Source organism: Aotus nancymaae, unplaced genomic scaffold, assembly GCF_030222135.1.
Source record: "Aotus nancymaae isolate 86718 unplaced genomic scaffold, 86718_ANA_hifiasm-v0.15.2.pri h1tg000028l, whole genome shotgun sequence".
Classification (NCBI taxonomy): Eukaryota; Metazoa; Chordata; class Mammalia; order Primates; family Aotidae; genus Aotus; species Aotus nancymaae.
In genome coordinates, this window is record NW_026988441.1 from 31,100,642 (window position 1) to 31,120,440 (window position 19,799).

The following is a 19,799-nucleotide window of genomic DNA, read 5'->3' on the forward strand; positions in this document are numbered from 1 at the left end:
GTAACAAAAAAGACCTCAAAGCTACAGTAGCTATAAAAATATAAAAGTTTATTTTTCTCAGTGGTTCTGATCCATGTGGTGATTCAGGGATTCAGGTTCCTTTCCATTTCTTCCCCCACCTTCCCTTTGGGTATGGCCAAAACTGGATCATAGGCATGTGTTATGTTCCAGCTCATAGGGAAGGAAAAGGTAGGGGGAGCCCCCACACAGACCCTGTGTTGGCATATGTCACTTCTGACCACATTCTGTTGTCAAGAACTCAGTCCATGCACCTGGCTGCAAGGGAGCTGAGATGGTGCCCAAATGTGGGGCATCATCTTTTCTTTTTCCTTTTCTTTTTTTTTTTTTTGCTTTTATTTATTATTTATTTTTGAGATAGGGTCTCGTTTTGTCACCCAGCCTGGAGTGCAGTGGTGCACACCACAGCTCTCTGCAGCCTCAAAATCCTGGGCTCAAATGATCCTCCCGCCTCAGCCTCCCAAGTAGCTGTGACTACAGGTGCATGCCACCATGCCCAGCTAATTGTTTTTGTTTTTGATGTTTTGTTTTTGTAGAGAGGGGTCTCACTACGTTGCCCAGGCTGTGTCTCGAACTCCTGGACTTAAGCGATCCTTCCACCTTGGCCTGCCAAAGTGCTGGGATTAACAGGTTTGAGCCACTGTGCTGGGCTCCAAATGCAGTTCTGTTACAGCGGAACAGATTTTGGCAGGCAGCTGCCACTCTCAAATTTCATGTATTTTCCTTTGCTCCATCTTCTATTCATGTCTACCCCAGGGGGGCCAAGCCCTTCTCTGTAGGCGTCCTTCAGTCCCAGCTCTGCTTGGCTGGGTGTCCTCAGGCAAGTGACTCAGCCTCTCTGAGCCCTCTGTGTCTTCATCCATCAAGAGGGCTAATCCAGGACTGGGGTGCAGCCTGCATGAGCACCCCTCTGGCCTGGCTGGCAGCCCCCAGCCAGAGGTGAGGTTCAGGCCAGAACCTGTGGCCTGAGGGGCCCCAGAAGCCCCAGCTCCTCGGGCGTTGGCAGGAAGTGCTTCTCATACCCAGAGTCAAGCGGGGCGGTGGCCTGGGGGTGCTGGGGGGACTCCATAACCGGCGGTGGTGGCTCCATCTCCTCTACTTCCAGTATGGGGAAGTCCCCAAGGGGCTGGGCCTCAGGGACTTGCTAGGAAGAGATGAGCCTATAATCCTGCCCCAGCCTCCCCTGCCCACACCTCACCCCCTCCCTACTGCTCCAGGACTCCCAGATCTCCGCTCTGACAAGCCGGCCGCTGGACTCACCTCCATGTGGGGCTGGCCTGAACTACTGTTGGCAGGATCAGGAACCTTCTCCCAGACCCAGCGGGGCAGCATCTTGTGCCGTAGGTGGTGGCACCTGGCAAGCCGGGAGGAGTCAGGGCAGCGGATCCAGGTGGCCAGATGCCCCAGCCCAGGGTGCAGGGGCCATGAATGTGACTGAGCCCCAAGGCCTCCCTTCAAGCCCCATGGAAGCTCAGCAAAATGGCCAGTTGCCTTCCCCACGTGGGCAGAGATGCACGCATCCGACAGCCTCACCTTCCAGAGGTGGCCAGCCTCAGGCCACAGCCCATCAGGAACAAGGCCCACAAGAACAGGAGGCCCGGCAGAACTTTCCACCTCAGGGTGTTATCTGGTAGGGTAGGGAAGAGATCATTCTTAATTTTTTTATTTGATTTGATTTGATTTTTATGTTTTTGAGATGGAGTCTCGCTCTGTCGCCAGGGTAGAGTACAGTGGCGTGATCTCAGCTCACTGCAACCTCTGCCTCCCGGGTTCAAGCGATTCTCCTGCCTCAGCCTCCCAAGTAGCTGTGATTACAGACACACACCACCACACCCAGCTAATTTTTGTATTTTTAGTAGAGACGGGGTTTCACCATGTTGATCAGGCTGGTCTCAAACTCCTGACCTCGTGATCCGCCCGCCTCGGCCTCCCAAAGTGCTGGGATTACAGGCGTGAGCGGCCACGCCTGGCCAAGAGATAATTCTTAATTTTTTATTTTATCGTATTTATTTTATTTTTATTTTTGAGACAGAATCTTGCCCTGTCACCCAGGCTGGAGTGCAGTGGCACGATCTTGGCTCACTGCAACCTCCATCTCCCGGGTTCAAGCAATTCTCCTGTCTCAGCCTCCCAAGTAGCTGGGATTACAGCCGCATGCCACCACACTTGGCTAATTTTTGTGTTTTTAGTAGAGACAGGGTTTTGCCATGTTGGCCAGGCTGGTCTCAAACTACTGACCTCGAATGATCCACCCACCCCAGCCTCCCAAAATGCTGAGATTATAGGCGTGAGCCACTGCGCCTGGCAATTCTTATCTTTTTAAAAGACAGGGTCTTGCTCTGTTGCCTAGACTGGAGGGCAGTGGTGTAATCAGACTACTATAGCCTCCAACTCCTGGGCTCCAGTGATCCTTGAGCCTCAGCCTCTCCAGGAGCTGGGACCGCAGGCGTGTGCTGCCACATCCAGCTAATTGTTTTATTTTTTGTAGAGATAGGGTTTCACTATGTTGTCCAGGCTGGTCTTGAACTACTGGGCTCAAGTGATCCACCTGCCTCAGCCTCTCAGAGTGTTAGGATTACAGGCGTGAGCCACTGCGCCGGGCTTTCATGTAATGACTCCAGACTCTGCCTCTACCCCCGTGGAGCCCATGCCCTCCCTGTGGCAACCCCATCCCAACCCCCCTACCTGGTAGGTGAAGCCGGAGGATGGGACCAGGAGGGCCTTGTCCAGCGCTGGTGGATGCCGTCACCCACAGCTCACAGGGACCCCAAGGAAGGTCAGGCAGGGTGACACTCTGTGTGTTGCAACTCACTGGAGAACACAAAGAAGTTGGGGAGGTGGTCAAGCCTACCCCAGGGCCTTTGCACGTGCTCTTCCTACTGTCTGCAATGCAACACTCTCTCCCAGGTATCTGCATAGCTCCCTTCTCATTTTTTTTTTTTTTTTTTGAGATGGAGTTTCAGCTTACTGCGATCTCAGGTTACCACAGCCTCCATCTCCGTGTTCAAGCGATTCTCCTGCCTCAGCCTCAAGAGTAGCTGGGATTACAGGTATGAGCCACCATGCCCGGCCCCTTGCTTCATTCTCTACTCAGCACTATCACTGTCTCATACACTGCTTAGATATTATTTTGTTTTGTTTTTAGACAGAGTCTCGCTCTGTTGCCCAGGCTGGCATGCAGTGGGACAATCTCGGCTCACCGCAACCTCCACCTCCCAGGTTCAAGCAATTCTAGTGCCTCAGCTTCCCTAGTAGCTAGATTACAGGCCTGCACCACCATGCCTGGCCAATTTTTGTATTTTTAGTAGAAATGGGGTTTCACCATCTTGGGCAGGCTGGTCTGGAACTCCTGACCTCAAGTGATCTTCCCGCCTTGGCCTCTCAAAGTGCTGAGATTACAAGCATGACCCACCATGCCCAGCCCTCTCTCTATATTTTTCAAATAATATATAAATATTATATATATATATTTACATATGTATATGACTTTTAACTTAGTGACATGTAAAATTTTGCAAGGTACAATCAAGGCAAGGTAATTATGTTAAACATAAGTCTATCAGTTAGACAGAAAAACTGAAGTGCTGATGTATTGAGGGGTGAAATGACACCAAAGACTCTAAGGAAAAAAATATATATGCTGGATAAATTTACACAAGATTGGCAAAATAGACCAGGTGCGGTGGCTCACGCCTGTAATCCCAGCACTTTGGGAGGCTGAGGCAGACGGATCACGTGAGCTCAAGAGCTCGAGACCAGCCTGGCCAACATGATGAAACCCTGTCTCTAATAAAATACAAAAATTCACTGGGTGTGGTGGCAGGTGCCTATAATCCCAGCTAATCGGGAGGCTGAGGCAGGAGAATCGCTTGGACCTGGGAGGCAGAGTTTGCAGTGAACTGAGATTGTGCCACTGCACTCCAGCCTGGGTACAGAGCGAGAATCCGTCTCAAAAAAAAAAAAAAAGGGAACCATACCATGGAGTTTTGTCATCCTTTTATCTTTTTCACTAATAAAATATGACAAGCATCTTTCAATGTCAATAAATATAGATTGGCATCTTCACTTTTAATGGCCAAATGAGACTCCATTACATTGACAGCCAACAGGGAATTGACGACACCATGTATGGTCCCTGGGCCAAAGAGGCCCACGTGGGGACAAGGAGTGGGGCTGACTGATGGGGGGGTCTTGTGGGGGCTGGGAGGACAGGCTGGCAGGCAGGGAAGCTCACCATTCATGCAGACAGAGGGGCGGGTTCCACTCCGTGAACACAAGGTATAGTGGGTGAGGTGGCCCCGAAGCTGGTGCCTTGGGACCTCTCCCCATGCTATGGCAGGGGTCCCTGGAGGGGCATCTTGGAGTCGCCAAAGCGTTGGCCCCACTAGGGGTGCTGGGGAGGAAGGCAGTAGGTCAAGGTTGGCCTGGGTTCCAGGAGCCCCCATCCTCCAGCCCCACTTCTTACCTAGTTCCTCTCTGAACCCCCAGATGGGGGGTGCAGAGGCCAAGCCCAAAGCAGAGACTGTGGTCACAGTGATTTGATAGGGGACCCCGACCGTGAAATTCCCTGAGTGACAAAGGAACAAATACCAGTTAGAGTTGGCTCTCCTTCCCCTGCTCGTTTTCTACTTGCTAGATGTCTTCATTGGGGTCCCCAGAAGGACACCCTCAGATAAGGATTTGAGTGTCAGTCATTTATCTGGGAGGTAATCCCAGAAAATCCCAATAGGGCAGTAGGGGAGTGAAATGGGGAAGAAACAAATTCTCACTGTGGACAACTGAGACGCAGTCCCACGGGGGACCTCTTGGGAACAGCAGAGAGCAGGCATCGTAGAGTCAGCCCAGCCCAGGAGGAGGGAGCTGGGGTATTTGTCCACCAAGCCTCATTACTTATGGTGGAGGGCTGCTTCTGAGGGCCCTTAACTCCTCAGTATTTCCATCTTGCTTCTCCAGCAGGCGAAATGCCTCAGTGACCAGAAAAAGCCCTCAGGCTGGGAAACATAAGTGTGGGCAGCTGGAAAAGAGGCCTAGGGCAATTGACAGCACCTGCCATGGTAGCCGAGGCTGCTGCAATCCCTCCTCTAATTGGAGATTGAATCCTGTGGCATCGACTTACCCTTCCCCAACTAGGAATTTTCCATAACTGGGCCTTGACTTCTTTGGCTCATATAGCCTCGTGGGTCTTGGGATTGTGTTCTAAATTGTCATGGAACATCTTCTCAGCTCTTCCAAGTCCTTTTATTTATTTATTTATTTGTAAGGATTTCTTGCCAGGTACAGTAGCTCATGCCTGTCATCCCAGCACTTTGGGAGGCCATGGCAGGTGGATTGCCTGAGCTCAGGAGTTCAAGAACAGCCTGGGCAACGTGGAAAAACCCCACCTCTACAAAAAATACAAAAACTAGCGGGGCTTGGTGGCGAACGCCTGTAATCCCAGTTCCTCGGGGCCCTGAGGTGGGAGGACTGTGAGCCATGGAGGCTGAGGCTGCAGTGAGCTGAGATTGCACACTCTACTCCAGCCTGGGTGACACAGTGAGACCCTGTCTCAAAAAAAAAAAGGCCAGGCCCAGTGGTTCATGCCCGTAATCCCATCATTTTGGGAGGCTGAGACAGGTGGATTATTTAAGGTCATGAGTTTGAGACCAGCCTGGCCAACATAGTGAAACCCCGTCTCTACTAAAAATACAAAAATTAGCCAGGTATGGTGGCGGGCGCCTGTGACCCTGGAGGCTGAGCCACGAGATTTGCTTGAATCCCAGAGGCAAAGGCTGTAGTGAGCTGAGATCTCACCACTGCACTCCAGCCTAGGTGACAGAGCCAGCCTCCGTCTCAAAGAAAAAAAAAATAAAGAATACTGGGCAAGGTGGTTCATGCTTGTAATCACAGCACTTTGGGAGACCAAGCAGGCAGATCACTTGAGGTCAGGAGATGGAGACCAGCCTAGCCAACATGGTGAAACCCCACCTCTACTAAAAAAAAAAAAAAAGCTGAGTCACAAGAATCACTTGAACCTAGGAGGCGGAGGTTGCAGTGAGCCAAGATCACACCACTGCACTCCAGCCTGGGCCACAGAGTGGGATCCTCCAAAAAGCAAACAAAAGTCTAGTGTGAATTTACAGTACTCATTTATTTATTTATTTACTTATTTATTGAGACTGAGTCTCACTCTGTCATCCAGGCTGGAGTGCAATGGCGCAATCTCCGCTCACCGCAACTTCCACCTCCCAAGTTCAAGTAATTCTCCTGCCTCAGCCTCCCAAGTAGCTGGGCCTACAGGCATGCGCCACCACGCCCTGCTAGTTTTTGTACTTTTAGTAGAGATGAGGTTTCACCATGTTGGCCAGACTGGTCTCAAACTCCTGATCTCAGGTGATCCGCCCGCCTCTGCCTCCCAAAGTGCTGGGATTACAGGCGTGAGCCAGCGCGCCCAGCCTAATTTTTATATTTTTAGTAGAGACGGGGTTTCGCCATATTGGCCAGGCTGGTCTTGAACTCCTGACCTCAGGTGATCCACCCACTTCAGCCTCCCAAAGTGCTGGGGTTATAGGCATGAGCCACCGTGCCCAGCCACACTCCCTCTCACAAGTCCACCCATCCATCTCCTGTTCTTTAACAGCTGGGATGGAAACCCAGGTGACCCAAGTCCTCACCTGGTAACAGAGCACTGAGGTTCCCAGGGGGAAGCCGGACCCAGCTGAGTTTCTCTAAGGGGTCCCCATCTCCAGCCCAGTCCACCACGTGCTCCTGTGGCTCCCCAGGACCCGGCTGCCAGGTCACCAGTAGCTCCGTGCTCCCAGCGATGCTGCTGACCACCACGCTGTGGGGGGCAGAGGCTGAATCTGGAGGGTAGAGAGAAGTCTCAGCTGCCCACTCAGGAAGTCACCTCCCACCCCTCCAGGGCGCCAAGCGGAGGGAGGCCACAGTCTCTTACCCAAGCAGACCAGAGAGAGCTTGGTGAGAGGCTCCCAGCTTGTGGCGTTGACAGCAGACACCCTGGCCCACTCTGCCCCGCTGGGAATAGAGGAATTGCAGCAGGTAATTCCTTCCAGACTGAGCTCACGCCCTCCAACCCAGAACCAGACTTTGTAGCTCACCTGCACACAGGGCCCTGGGGGCTGAGGGAGGAAGGGAAAAAGGGTTAATGCATCCCATTAATCAGGCACATACATGGGTCTCCCTGAGGTCACCTGATAAACCACGTCAGTTATATATCTTTTTTTTTTTTTTGAGACAGAGTCTCCCTCTGTCGCCCAGGCTGAGTGCAGTGACATGATCTCAGCTCACTGTAACCTCCACCTCCCAGGTTCAAACAATTCTTCTGCCTCAGCCTCCCGATAAGCTGGGACTACAGGCACGCACCACCATGCCTGGCTAATTTTTGTATTTTTAGTAAGGACAGGGTTTCACCATGTTGGCCAGGCTGGTCTCGAACTACTGACCTCAAGTGATCCACCCACCTCAGTCTTCCAAAGTGCCAGGATTACAGGCATGAGCCACCATTCCCGGCCTATAATAGCCTTTTGATACTAGCATTTAAACTCTTAGCAAACTGTGTAATATATTTTCTGGAGCTGAGTTCCAGTCTTGCTGTCAGATTTTTGCATCTGCTGCCCACCCACCTGCCTGGAATATCTGCACCCATCCTCGTGGCTCAGACCTCTCCGAAGCAGGTGACATTGGTAGCAACTTGCTCCATGCCCCACCCTGTTGCTGACCACTCTAGCAACCCGTCCTTGAATCTCTGAAGCAACCTCAATGGTGCAGCATGGTCAACTCTGTCTTGTGTCATATTTTTTTTTTTTTTTTGAGAGGGAGTTTCACTCTTGTTGTCCAAGCTGAAGTGCAATGGCACGATCTCGGCTCACTGTAACCTCCACCTCCCGGGTTCAAGCAATTCTCCTGCCTCAGCCTCCTGAGTAGCTGGGATTACAGGCACGTATCACCACACCTGGCTAATTTTTGTATTTTTAGTAGAGATAGGTTTCACCATGTTGGCCAGGCTGGTCTCGAACTCCTGAGCTCAAGTGATCCACCCACAGCGGCCCTCCAGAGTACTGGGATTACAAGCGTGAGCCACCTTGCCTGGCCTTATGTCATTGTTATTTAGGGATTTCCTGACACTTACAGAGAAATGTAGCTGGTCCCTGAGGCTCACCTTCCATAGAAGCAATGGTTCCTTTCCTCCAGGCGTCCCACAGAGGTTCCCTGATACCCACACATCTTTTGGAGCTGGCAAGGTTGAGGAAACGGGGGAACAAATGAGCGGGACAAGATTGGACAGACTTCCGGGGGTGGGAGGGGCGCAGATTGAGGGCCAGCCCAGACATCCTCACCAGAAGGCGGTGTCTGGAAGGACAAAATGGGGCTCCACTCGCCCCACAAAAAATCCTCTTCTTTCTCCATTCGGCAGCGGCCATGCACTTTGTAGCCAGTGGCTAGCTCCAAATCTTGGATCTCAAGAGGGGCCAGGGGTACCGTCTTCAGCTCTGGTTCCAGCTAGGGGAGAGACAGGTGAGCGTGACAGGGCCAGGGCCTGAGGCAAGGGTACTTGAACTTAACTTTTTTGTTGTTTTATTTTTGGTTTTGGTTTTGAGACAGTCTTCTTCTGTGGCCCAGGCTGGAGTGCAGTGGTTCAATATTGACTCACTGCAAACTTCACCTCCCGGGTTCAAGCGATTCTCCTACCTCAGCCTCCTGAGTAGCTGGGATTATAGGCACACACCACCACACCTGGCTAATTTTTGTTTTGTTTTGTTTTTTGAGATGGAGTCTTGCTCTGTCGCCCAGTCTGGAGTGCAGTGGCGTGATCTCGGCTCACTGCTGAAACCTCTGCCTCCCAGGTTCAAGCGATTCTCCTGCCTCAGCCTCCTGAGTAGCTGGGACTACAGGCATGCTCCACCACGCCCGGCTAAATTTTTTTGTATTTTTAGTAGAGACGGGGTTTCACCATGCTGACCAGGATGGTCTCAATCTCCTGGCCTTGTGATATGCCTGCCTCAGCCCCCAAAGTGCTGAGATTATAGGCACTCAGCCTCCCAAGTAGCTGAGATTACAGGCGCCCATCACCATACCCAGCTAACTTTTGTATTTTTAGTAGAGACAGTGTTTCACCATGTTGGCCAGGCTGGTCTCAAACTCCTGACCTCAGGTAATCTGCCCACCTTGGCCTCCCAAAGAACCTGGGAGGTGGAGGTTGCACTGAGTTGAGATGCAGCTGCTGCACTCCCTCCTGGGTGACAGAGCAAGACTCCATCTCAAAAAAAAAAAAGTGTCAAGTCTGGTACCCCATATCCTTCTGGGGTCTCCTTGCTCTGAACTTGTCTTCCACTTCCCCGCTGTGTGACCTTGGGAAAACTGCTTAACTCCTCTGAGGTTGACCTTTCCCAACTATGAAATAGAGATTTTTTTTTTTTTTTTTTTTTGGAGACAGAATCTTGCTCTGTCATCCAGGCTGGAGTGCAATGGCACGATCTTGGCTCACTGCAACCTCCGCCTCCCGGATTCAAGCGATTCTTCCTGCCTCAGCCTTCCAAGTAGCTGGGATTACTGGCGCCCAGCACCACGTTCGGCTAATTTTTGTATTTTTAGTGGAGACCAGGTTTCGCCATGTTGGCCAGGCTGGTCTCGAACTCCTGACCTCAAGTAATCCGCCCACCTTGGTCTCCCAAAGTGCTGGGATTACGGGCGTGAGCCACCGCGCCCGGCCACAGGAGGAAGATTTGTAGCTGGATAAGAGGCACATGCAGGCCTTTTGTGTGGCATGCAGATGGAATCCAGGGGCAGACACAGAGTGAGTCCTGGGCTGGGTCTCCGATTCTGGGATGATGCCTCAGTCCCTGCCAGGGATAGGATGGGGAGAAAAGGTCGCAGCACTCACCAGGGTCCAGGCCACCTCCTGGCATCTTCGGTAGTGGAACTGGCAGATCAGAACTTTATGAGATGGCCACGTAGGTGGGGTCCAATGGACAGTGGCCTCCAGGGGGTCATCCTCAGAAAAGTTCACGTCGGGACCCAGCCGGGGGGCATTTGGCTTCACTGGGAAAGGGGAGACCAGGGTGTAGTGAGCCACGCCAGCCAAGAGCACCGCCCCCCGTACATAGAGCGCCCCACCCTCCCGCCACGTTACTTTGGGTTTCCAGGTTCACGAAGACGGGGGGCCAGAGAGGCTGGCCTGTCTTAGTCCCCCAGACAAGGAGTTTGTCAGACATGGTGAGATGTTCCCGAGGAATGGACACCCAGCTCTGCCCGGCCGCCACTGCCACCGTCTGGGTTTTGTTGGAACGGCTGTGAGGAGAGAGGCAGGGATGAGATGTACGCTCGGCTAGACCCAGGGCCGCGGATTACCACCCTTGAAATGACAGAGTGGCTGCAGCCTGCTCTGCTTGGGTTCAAATCCCACCTCTGCTGCTTCAGAGCTGTGTGACCTTGAGCAAGTGACTTATCTTCTCTGCACCTCACTTTCCTCATCCACAAAATGAAGGTAATAAAAGTAACTGCTCTTTTTCTTTCTTTCTTCCTTTTGAGACAGAGTCACCCAGGCTGGAGCGTAGTGTGATCTCGGCCCACTGCAACCTCTGCCTCAAGGGTTCAAGTGATCCTCCCACCTCATCCTCCCAAGTAGGTAGAATTACAGGTGTGTGCCACCATGCCTAATTTTTTTTATATATTTTTACTAGAGATGGGGTTCACCCTGTTGGCTAGGCTGGTCTCGAACTCCTGACTTCAAGTGATCCACACACCTTGGCCTCTCAAAGTGCTGAGATTACAGGTATGAACCACTGTACCCTGTCGTAACTGCTCTTTTCTCTCTCTCTCTCTTTTTCTTTCTTTTTCTTTTCTCTCTGTCTCTTTCTCTCCTTCCTTCTTTACCCCTCCCTCCCCTCCCTTTCTCTGCTTTTCCTTCCTCTCCTTCTCTTCCTCTCTTTCCCTTTCTCCCTCTCTCCCTTCCTTCTTTTCTTTCTTTCTTTTATTTTTTATTTTTATATTTTTTAGTTGAGATGGAGTTTCACTCTTGTTGCCCAGGCAGGAGGTGCTTTGATATGATCTTGGCTCACTGCAACCTCCGCCTCCCAGATTCAAGTGATTCTCCTGCCTCAGCCTCCCAAGTAGCTAGGATTACAGGATGAGCCACCACGCCCAGCTAATTTTGTATTTTTAGTAGAGACAGGGTTTCTCTATATTGGTCAGGCTGGTCTTGAACTCCCAACCTCAGGTGATCCACCTGCTTGGCCTCCCAAAGTGCTGGGATCACAGGTGTGAGTCACTGTGCCTGGCCTTTTCCTCTCTTTCTTTCTTTCCTTTTATTTTAGAGACACGACCTCACTGTCACTCAGGCTGGACTGGAGCGGTGAGATCATTGAACTCCTGCAACCTTGAACTCCTAGGCTCAAGTGATTCTCCTACCTCAGCCTCCAGAGTAGCTGGGATAACAGGTGTGCATTACAATGTCCAGCTAATTTTTTAATTTTTTGTAGAAACGAGGTCTTGCTATGTTGCCCAGGCTGGTCTCTTCTAACTCTTGGCCTCAAGCAGTCACACACTGAGACTCCCATCTCTACAAAAAAATGTTTTAAGAATTAGCCAGGGGTGGTGGTGTGCACCTGTGATTCCAGCTACTTGAGAGGCTGGGGTGGGAGGATCAGTGGAGCCCAGGAGGTTGAGGCTGCAGTGAGTTGCAATCATGCCACTGCCCTCCAGCCTGGGTGACAGAGTGAGACCCTGTCTCAACAACAACAAAACAACAAAACCATATATATGTATATACAGAAGGAGAAAGAGGCCGGGCGCGGTGGCTCAAGCTTGTAATCCCAGCTCTTTGGGAGGCTGAGGTGGGTGGATCAAGAAGTCAGGAGTTTGAGACCAGCCTGGCCAATGTGGCAAAACCCAACCCTGTCTCTACTAAAATTACAAAAATTAGCCAGGCATGGTGGTGCGCGCCTGTAATCCCAGCTACTTGGGAGGCTGAGGCAGGAGAAACGCTTGAACCCAAGAGATGGAGGTTGCAGTGAGCCAAGATCATGCCATTGCACTCCAGCCTGGGCAACAAGAGCAAGACTCTATCTTAAAAAGAAAAGAAAAGAAAGAGCCAGGCCCGGTGGCTCACGCCTGTAGTTCCAGCCCTTTGGGAGGCCAAGGTGGGCGGATCACCTGAGGTCAGGAGTTCGAGACCAGCCTGACTAACATGGAGAAACTCTGTCTCTACGAAAAATACAAAATTAGCCAGACATGGTGGCAAATGTCTGTAATCCCAGCTACTTGGGGGGCTGAGGTAGAATAGCTTGAACCTAGGAGGCGTAGGTTGTATGAGCGGAGATCGTGCTATTGCATTCTAGCCTGGGCAACAAGAGTGAAACTCTGGCTCAAAAAAAAAAAAAGAAAGAAAGGGAAAGAGAGAGAGACAGTTTCTCACGCTCTGTTGGCCAGACTGGTCTCCAACCCTTGGCCTCAAGTGATACCCCCCCCCACCTTGGCCTCCCAGTGTTGGGATTACAGGTGTGGGCCACCGTCCCCAGCCTGAGACGACATTTGAATAAAGGCCTGAAGGAGATGAGGACGGAATCTCATTCAGTAGCTAGAAGAACAGCATTCCAAGAAGAGGGAACACCCGTGCAAAGGCCTGGAGGCTGAACTATGCCTGGTGTGTTTGACAAATAGTAAGAAGGGGCCACACGTGGTGACTCACGCCTGTGATCCCAACTCCTTGGGAGGCTGCAGCAGGCGGATCACTTGAGGCCAGGAGTTTCAGACCAGCCTGGACAACATGGTAAAATCCCATCTCTACTAAAAATACAAAAATTAGCTCTGTGTCTTGGCAGACGCCTATAGTCCCAGCTACTTCGGAAGCAGGAGGATCTCTTGAACCCTAAAAGACTGCAGCAAGGTGCAGGTTGCAGTGAGCCAAGATGGCGCCACTGCACTCCAGCCTGGGCAAAAAAAAAAAGTAAAAATAAATAAATAATAAGTAAATAAAATCAGTTTGTCCAATGGATGTCTGCCCTCCCCAGTGCAGCACTATTCACAATAGCCATATATGGAATGTGTCCATCACCAGATGTATGGATCAAAAATATGTGGTATATATTGGGAGGCCGAGGCAGGCAGATCACGAGGTCAGGAGTTCGAGACCAGCCTGACCAACATGGCGACACGCCCTCTCTACTAAAAATACAAAATTAGCCAGGTGTGATGGTGCACACCTATAATCCCAGCTACTCGGGTGGCTGAGGCAGAAGAATCGCTTGAACCCAGGAGGCAGAGGTTGCAGTGAGCTGAGGTCGTGCCACTGCACTCCAGCCTGAGCAACAAGAGCGAAACTCTGTCTCTTTCTCTCTCTCTCTTTCTGTGTGTGTGTGTGTGTGTGTGTGTGTGTGTGTGTGGTATATATACACAATGGAATACTGAGCGTGGTGACTCACACCTGTAATTCCAGCACTTTGGGAGGTCGAGGCAGGCGGATCACTTGAGGTCAGGAGTTCGAGACCAGCCTGGCCAACATGGTGAAACTCAACTCTACTAAAAATACAAAAATTAGCCAGGTGTGGTGATGTGCGCCTGTAATGCCAGCTACTTGGGAGGCTGAGGCACAAGAATCGCTTGAACCGGGGAGGCAGAGGTTGCAATGAGCTGAGGTTATGCCACTGCACTCCAGCCTGGGTGAAAGAGTGAGATTCTGTCTCAAAAAAAAAAAAAAAAGAAAAGAAAATCTTGGCCAGGCATGGTGGCTCACATATGTAATCCCAGCACTTCAGGAGGCCGAAGCAGGCAGATCACCTGAGGTCAGGAATTCGAGACCAGCCTGACCAATATATGACGAAACCTGACCAATATGATGAAACCCCGTCTCCACTAAAAATACAAAAATTAGCCAGGCACAGTGGCACGCGCCTGTAATCCCAGATACTCAGGAGGCTGAGACAGAAGAATCGCTTGAACCCAGGAGGCGGAGTTTGCAGTGAGCCAAGATTGTGCCATTGCACTCCAGCCTGGGCAACAAGAGCAAAACTCTGTCTCAGAAAACAAAAGGAAATCCCGTCATTTGTAACAACATGGATGGAACTGGAGAACGTCATGTTACATGAAATAAGACACAGAAAGACAAACACCGCGTGTTTTCACTGATGCACGTGGAGTCTAAAACCTCTTAACTCCTCCTAGGAACGAGTAAACTGGTGGTTACAGAGGCTGTGGGGAGAAGATGATGGTCAAAGAGCATAAAATCTCAGGCCAGGCATAGTGGCTTACACCTGTAATTCTAGCATTTTGGGAGGGCAAGGTGGGAGGATCGCTTGAGCCCAGGGGTTCGAGACTAGCCTGGGCAACTGAGCAAGACTCTGTCTCTACCAAAAAAAAAAAGTATTTACTTTTTAAATTATTCTTACTTTTTTTCCCTCCTCTTCCTCTTTCTTCTTTTTTATTTAAGACAGAGTTTCGCTCTTGTTGCCCAGGTTGGAGTGCAATGGCACGATCTCAGCTCACCACAACCTCTGCCACCCAGGTTCAAGCGATTCTCCTGTCTCAGCCTCCCGAGTAGCTAGGACTACAGGCATGCGCCTTCACATCCGGCTAATTTTGTATTTTTAGTAGAAATGGGGTTTCACTATGTTGGTCAGGCTAGTCTCAAACTCCTGACCTCATGATCCGCCTGCCTCGGCCTCTCAAAGTGCTGGGATTACAGGCGTGAGCCACTGCGCCCAGCCTTTTTTTTTTTTTTCAAATACAGATGGGTCTCACTATGTTGCCCAGGCTAGTCTCTAACTCCTGGGCTCAAGCCATCCTCCCGCCTTGGCCTCCCAAACTGCTGGGATTACAGACGAAGCTACCATTACAGAAAATTTTTAAAAATTAGCTGGTCATGGTGGCGCATGACTGTAGTTCCAGCTACTGGGGAGGCCGAGGAGGGAAATGGCTTGCGGCCAATAGTTTGAGGTTGCGGGGAACTATGATCGCACCACTGCACTCCAGCCTGGGTGACAGAGCAAGACCTCTTCTCTAAATAAATAAATCAATACATAAATCAATACAACTAAATAAAAATAGAAAGAAGGACCTTCTCTGACTTCCCCTCCCTGCACCAATTAAAACTAGGCCCCTGCCGGGCGCAGTGGCTCACACCTGTAATCCCAGCACTTTGGGAGGCCAAGGCGGGCAGATCACCTGAGGTCAGGAGTTCGAGACCAGCCTGGCCAACATGGTGAAACCCCCGTCTCTACTAAAAATACAAAATTAGGGGGAAGAGGCAGCGGGCAAGAAGAAACCCCTGAAACAGCCTAAGAGGCAGGCCAAGGAGACGGATAAGGAGATCAGGCTTTCAAACAGAAACAAAAAGAGGAGCAGAAGAAACTCGAGGATCTAAAATCGAAGACCGCGGGGAACGGGCCCCAGCCACAGGTGGAATTAAGAAATCTGGCAAAAAGTAAGCCATTCCTGTGCCTGAGGAGACGGTGATCCTTTATTTCATCAATATTTAAACATCTGTATTCCCTGCCATAACATCTTTTGCCATCAATAGCTGGAATTGTCTTGGAGGTGTTGTACATTTTTTTTTTTTTTAAGACGGGGTTTCACGATGTTGGTCAGGCTGGTTTTGAACTCCTGACCTCAGGTGATCCACCCGCCTTGGCCTCCAAAGTGCTTGGATTACAGGCGTGAGCCACCACGCCCGGCTATGTTGTACATTTAAGAATAAACTTTTGTTAAAAAAAAAAAACAAAAAACTTAAGGCCAGGTGCGGTGGCTCACGCCTGTAATCCCAGCACTTTGGGAGGCCGAAGCGGGTGGATCACGAGGTCAAGAGATCGAGATCATCCTGGCCAACAAGGTGAAACACCGTCTCTACTAAAAATACAAAATATTAGCCAGGCGTGGTGACATGTGCCTGTAATCCCAGCTACTTGGGAGGCTGAGGCAGGAGAATCACTTGAACCTGGGAGGCAGAGGTTGTGGTGAGCTGAGATTGCGCCATTGCACTTCAGCCTGGGCAACAAGAGCAAACCTCCAAAAAAAAAAAAAAAATCGGCCGGGCGCGGTGGCTCAAGCCTGTAATCCCAGCACTTTGGGAGGCCGAGGCGGGTGGATCATGAGGTCGAGAGATCGAGACCATCCTGGTCAACATTGTGAAACCCCGTCTCTATTAATACAAAAAAATTAGCTGGGCACGGTGGCGCGTGCCTGTAATCCCAGCTACTCAGGAGGCTGAGGCAGGAGAATTGCCTGAACCCAGGAGGCGGAGGTTGCGGTGAGCCGAGATCGCGCCATTGCACTCCAGCCTGGGTAACAAGAGCGAAACTCCGTCTCAAAAAAAAAAAAAAAAAAAAAAAAAAAAAAATCTAGGCCCCCCTCTGGAGGTTAGCCAGGATAGCACCATGGGAACGTACTTAATGTCACTGAACTGTACACTTAAAAATGGTTAAAGTCGTAGATTTTCGCCATGCATGGTGACTCACGCCTGTAATCCCAGCACTTTGGGAGGCCGAGGGAGGTGGAGCTCTTGAACCCAGGAGTTTGAGACCAGCTTGGGCAACATGGTAAAACCCTATGTTTACTAAATATATATAAAAACATTTACTGGCTGTGGTGGTGCGTGCCTGTAGTCCCAGCTAGTTGGGAGGCTGAGGTGGGAGGATCACCTGAGCCTGGGATGTAGAGGCTGCAGTGAGCTGTGATTGTGCCACTGCACTGCAGCCTGGGCGACAGGAGTAAGAGTAAGACCCTGTGCCCGCAAGAAAATTTGGAAAGATTGTAAATTTTCTGTTGTATGGTTTGTTTGTTTGTTTGAGACAGTCTCGCTCTGTCACCCAGGCTGGAGTGCAGTGGCGCAATCTCAGCTCTCTACAACCTCTGCCTCCTGGGTTCCAGCAATCCTTCCGCCTCGGCTTTCCGAATAGCTGGGAATGCAGGCGCTCGCCACCACGCCTGGCTAATATTTGTATTTTTAGTAGAGATGGGGTTTCACCATGTTGGCCAGGCTGGTCTCCAACTCCTGACGTCAGGTGATCTGCCCGACTCAGCCTCCCAAAGTGCTGGGATTACAGGCGTGAGCCACTGCGCCCAGCCTGTTGTATATATTTTAACCACTATTATCACAAATAATAATAATAATAAACCCAGGACCTCTGTCTTCCATTCCCATCTTTTGTTGACCCTTTCCCTCTTCCTTCACTTAGCCAATTTGAAATTATGAGTTTCTGTTGGGTTCGTTGGCTCACGCCTATAATCCCAGCACTTTAGGAGGCCAAGGCGGGCGAATCACCTGAGGTCAGGAGTTAGAGACCAGCCTGAAGAACATAGTGAAACCCCGTCTCCACAAAAACACAAAAACTAGCCAGGCATGATGGCACACCCCTGTAATCCCAACTACTCGGGAAGCTGAGGCAGGAGAATTGCTTGAACCCAGGAGGTGGAGGTTGCAGCGAGCCGAGATTGTGCCATCGCACCCCAGCCTGGGCAACAGAGTGAGACTCCATCTCAAAAAGAAAAAGAAAAAGAAAAAGAAATATGAGTTTCCAGGTATGATTCATTATGAAGTAACACAGGTCTCTTCCTCGGACTGTGGGCCCCATGAGGGCAGGGCTTTCTGTCTACCTCTTTCATTGTGGCATCCCCAGCACCACACTGAATAATCTTTTCACATGCTCAGAGAGGTTAGGTGACTTGCCTAATGTCACACAGCAATAAAAAACAGCTTCCCATTATGAAGCATTTTCTCGTTGCCAAGCACCTAACTCTTTGAATCCTCAGACTCAACCTTCAGAGGCGGGTTCCATTATTACTTCCCTTTTTTAATTTTTTTGAGACAGAGTCTCAGCCTGTCACCCAGGTTGAAGTGCAGTGGCACCATCTTGGCTCACTGCAACCTCTACCTCCTGGGTTCAAGTGATCCTCCCACCTCAGCCTCCCGAGTGGCTGGGATTCCAAGCATGCACCAACACGCCGGCTAATTTTTGTATTTTTAGTAGAGATGGGGGTCTCACGATGTTGGCCAGGCTGGTCTTGAACTCCTGACCTCAAGTAATGTGCCCACCTCGGGCTCCCAAAGTGCTGGGATTATAGGTGTGAGCCACTGTGCCTGGCCTATTTCCCTTTATTTATATTTTATTTTATTTTTTTAAGAGACAGGCTCTCTAAAACTCTGAACTCTTGAACTCCTGGGCTCAAACGATCCTCCCACCTCAGCCTCCCAAAATGCTGGGATGTCAGGCGCGAGCCACCTCACTTGGCCCTATGATTGCCATTTAATAGAGAAATGAAAAGGAGACTCAAATAGGGAAAGTGACTTGCCCAGGGTGACACAGCAAAGAAATGAGGGCCGGGCACGGTGGCTCACACCTGTAATCCCAGCACTTTGGGAGGTTGAGGCGGATGGATCACCTGAGGTCAGGAGTTCAAGACTAGCTTGGCAAACATGATGAAACCCTGTCTCTACTAATAATACAAAAAATTAGCCAGGCCTGGTGGCGGGCACCTGTAGTCCCATGAGAGGCTGAGGCAGGAGAATCATTTTGAACTGGGAGGTGGAGGTTACAGTGAGCCCAGATCGCGCCATTGCACTCCAGCCTAAGCGACAGAGCTAGACTCTGTCTCAAAAAGAAATAAAGAAATGAGGAGGGACACTAGAATTGAAGGGTTTCAGAGTATTAGGGGAGGGGGCAGACTCCTGGGGACTTTTCCTTTTTTTTTTTTTTTTTTTTTTGAGGCAGAGTCTCGCTCTGTCCCCCCCAGCTTGGAGTGCAGTCGGATCTTGGCTCACTGCAACCTCTGCCTTTCGGGTTCAAGCGATTCTCCTGCCTCAGCCTCCTGAGTATCAGGGACTACAGGCCCAGGCATCACCCCTGCCCCCCACCCCCCACCCCCCCGCAGCGCTAATTTTTTGTGTGTGCATTTTTAGTATAGACAGGGTTTCACCATGTTGGCCAGCCTTGACTCTTGGAAAGCAGCCTGGGATCTGAGCGGCCACCTCCAAAGCCTCAGTTTCCCCACATCGCCTCCCAGTACTCACTACTTTTGACTCTGGAAGTGTAAGTGGGAGGGGGCTCCCAGGTCCCCAAGAGGCTCCCATGAGCAGTTCAAGTCGCCGAAGGGCCCAACTCCGTGGCACTGCAGTGGCCCGGCGCTGCCTGGAGAGGGAGGCAGAGGGTCTCAGGGAAGGGGATCGAATTCCCCCCTTCTGCCTGCATACCCAGAACTTGGACTTCTGACAGTTGCAAGGTCGGGGGGCGCTTAGGGAAAAGAGCAGCCAGCAGGAAGGGGGGCGCTAGGCACCCCTCCCCGGGCTCCAGGCAAAACCCCCCTTTCCCCGTGCTCGCCACATCCTGTAACCACCCAGAGAACTCCCCCACCCCGCCCCGGGGCTCCGGTTCGACCTCGCTGCCGCCCATTCCCCAGTGTCGCAGGGTCCCTACCGCGGGAGGAGCAGAGTGTCGCCTGCACCTCCGCTGCTCGCTCTGCAAACGGCGTGGCTCACCCTGGAGCATCGGCGCCTTCGCGGGAGCGCAGCGGCTGCGCCCGGGACACGAGCTCCCTCCAGCACTCACCCTGGGGACGCGTCCGCTGGAAAAGCACCCACAACAGAGGCAGCAGCGCCAGCTTGGACAGCGGCCACGGCCGGAAAGGGGCGCCCCTGCCTCCCCGCATGGCGCCCCCCGCGCGCCCCGAGTCCGGCCTAGCCCTGCCGGGCCCGCGCGACCGCGTTGCTCGGCTCCCAGCTCTGGGTACAGCGCCGGAGGCGGCGACGGGAAGCTGAGCCACCCCTGCAGGCCGCCTCCGCACCTTGTGCTCCGGGTCCC

At 51.5% G+C, this 19,799-nt stretch overlaps 1 protein-coding gene and 1 long non-coding RNA gene across 4 annotated transcripts; one reads left to right on the top strand and one right to left on the bottom strand.

The window, feature by feature from the left end:
* Window positions 1-31: 31 nt before the first annotated feature.
* IL27RA (interleukin 27 receptor subunit alpha) lies at window positions 32-19,756 on the bottom strand. Of its 3 annotated transcripts, XM_064381768.1 has the most exons (14): window positions 19,548-19,756; window positions 19,013-19,130; window positions 10,145-10,302; window positions 9,896-10,053; window positions 8,352-8,514; window positions 8,174-8,247; window positions 6,950-7,133; window positions 6,669-6,857; window positions 4,484-4,585; window positions 4,253-4,411; window positions 2,704-2,829; window positions 1,552-1,645; window positions 1,279-1,372; window positions 32-1,162 (listed from the first exon to the last, which is right to left on the bottom strand). In XM_064381768.1, exons 1-14 carry the CDS (start codon window positions 19,645-19,647, stop codon window positions 965-967), a joined length of 1,917 nt encoding a protein of 638 aa, XP_064237838.1. In that variant the 5' UTR covers window positions 19,648-19,756; the 3' UTR covers window positions 32-964. The 3 variants fall into 3 exon arrangements, with proteins under 3 accessions (XP_064237838.1, XP_064237839.1, XP_064237837.1); XM_064381769.1 differs by lacking the exon at window positions 19,548-19,756 and adding an exon at window positions 19,416-19,492 and having other exon boundaries at window positions 4,253-4,585; XM_064381767.1 differs by lacking the exons at window positions 19,013-19,130; window positions 19,548-19,756 and adding an exon at window positions 11,422-11,788 and having other exon boundaries at window positions 4,253-4,585.
* LOC135276788 (uncharacterized) lies at window positions 1,065-11,166 on the top strand. The gene is made up of 3 exons (XR_010344352.1): window positions 1,065-3,068; window positions 10,158-10,498; window positions 10,695-11,166. It is a non-coding gene; the product is annotated as an uncharacterized LOC135276788 (long non-coding RNA).
* Window positions 19,757-19,799: the final 43 nt, after the last annotated feature.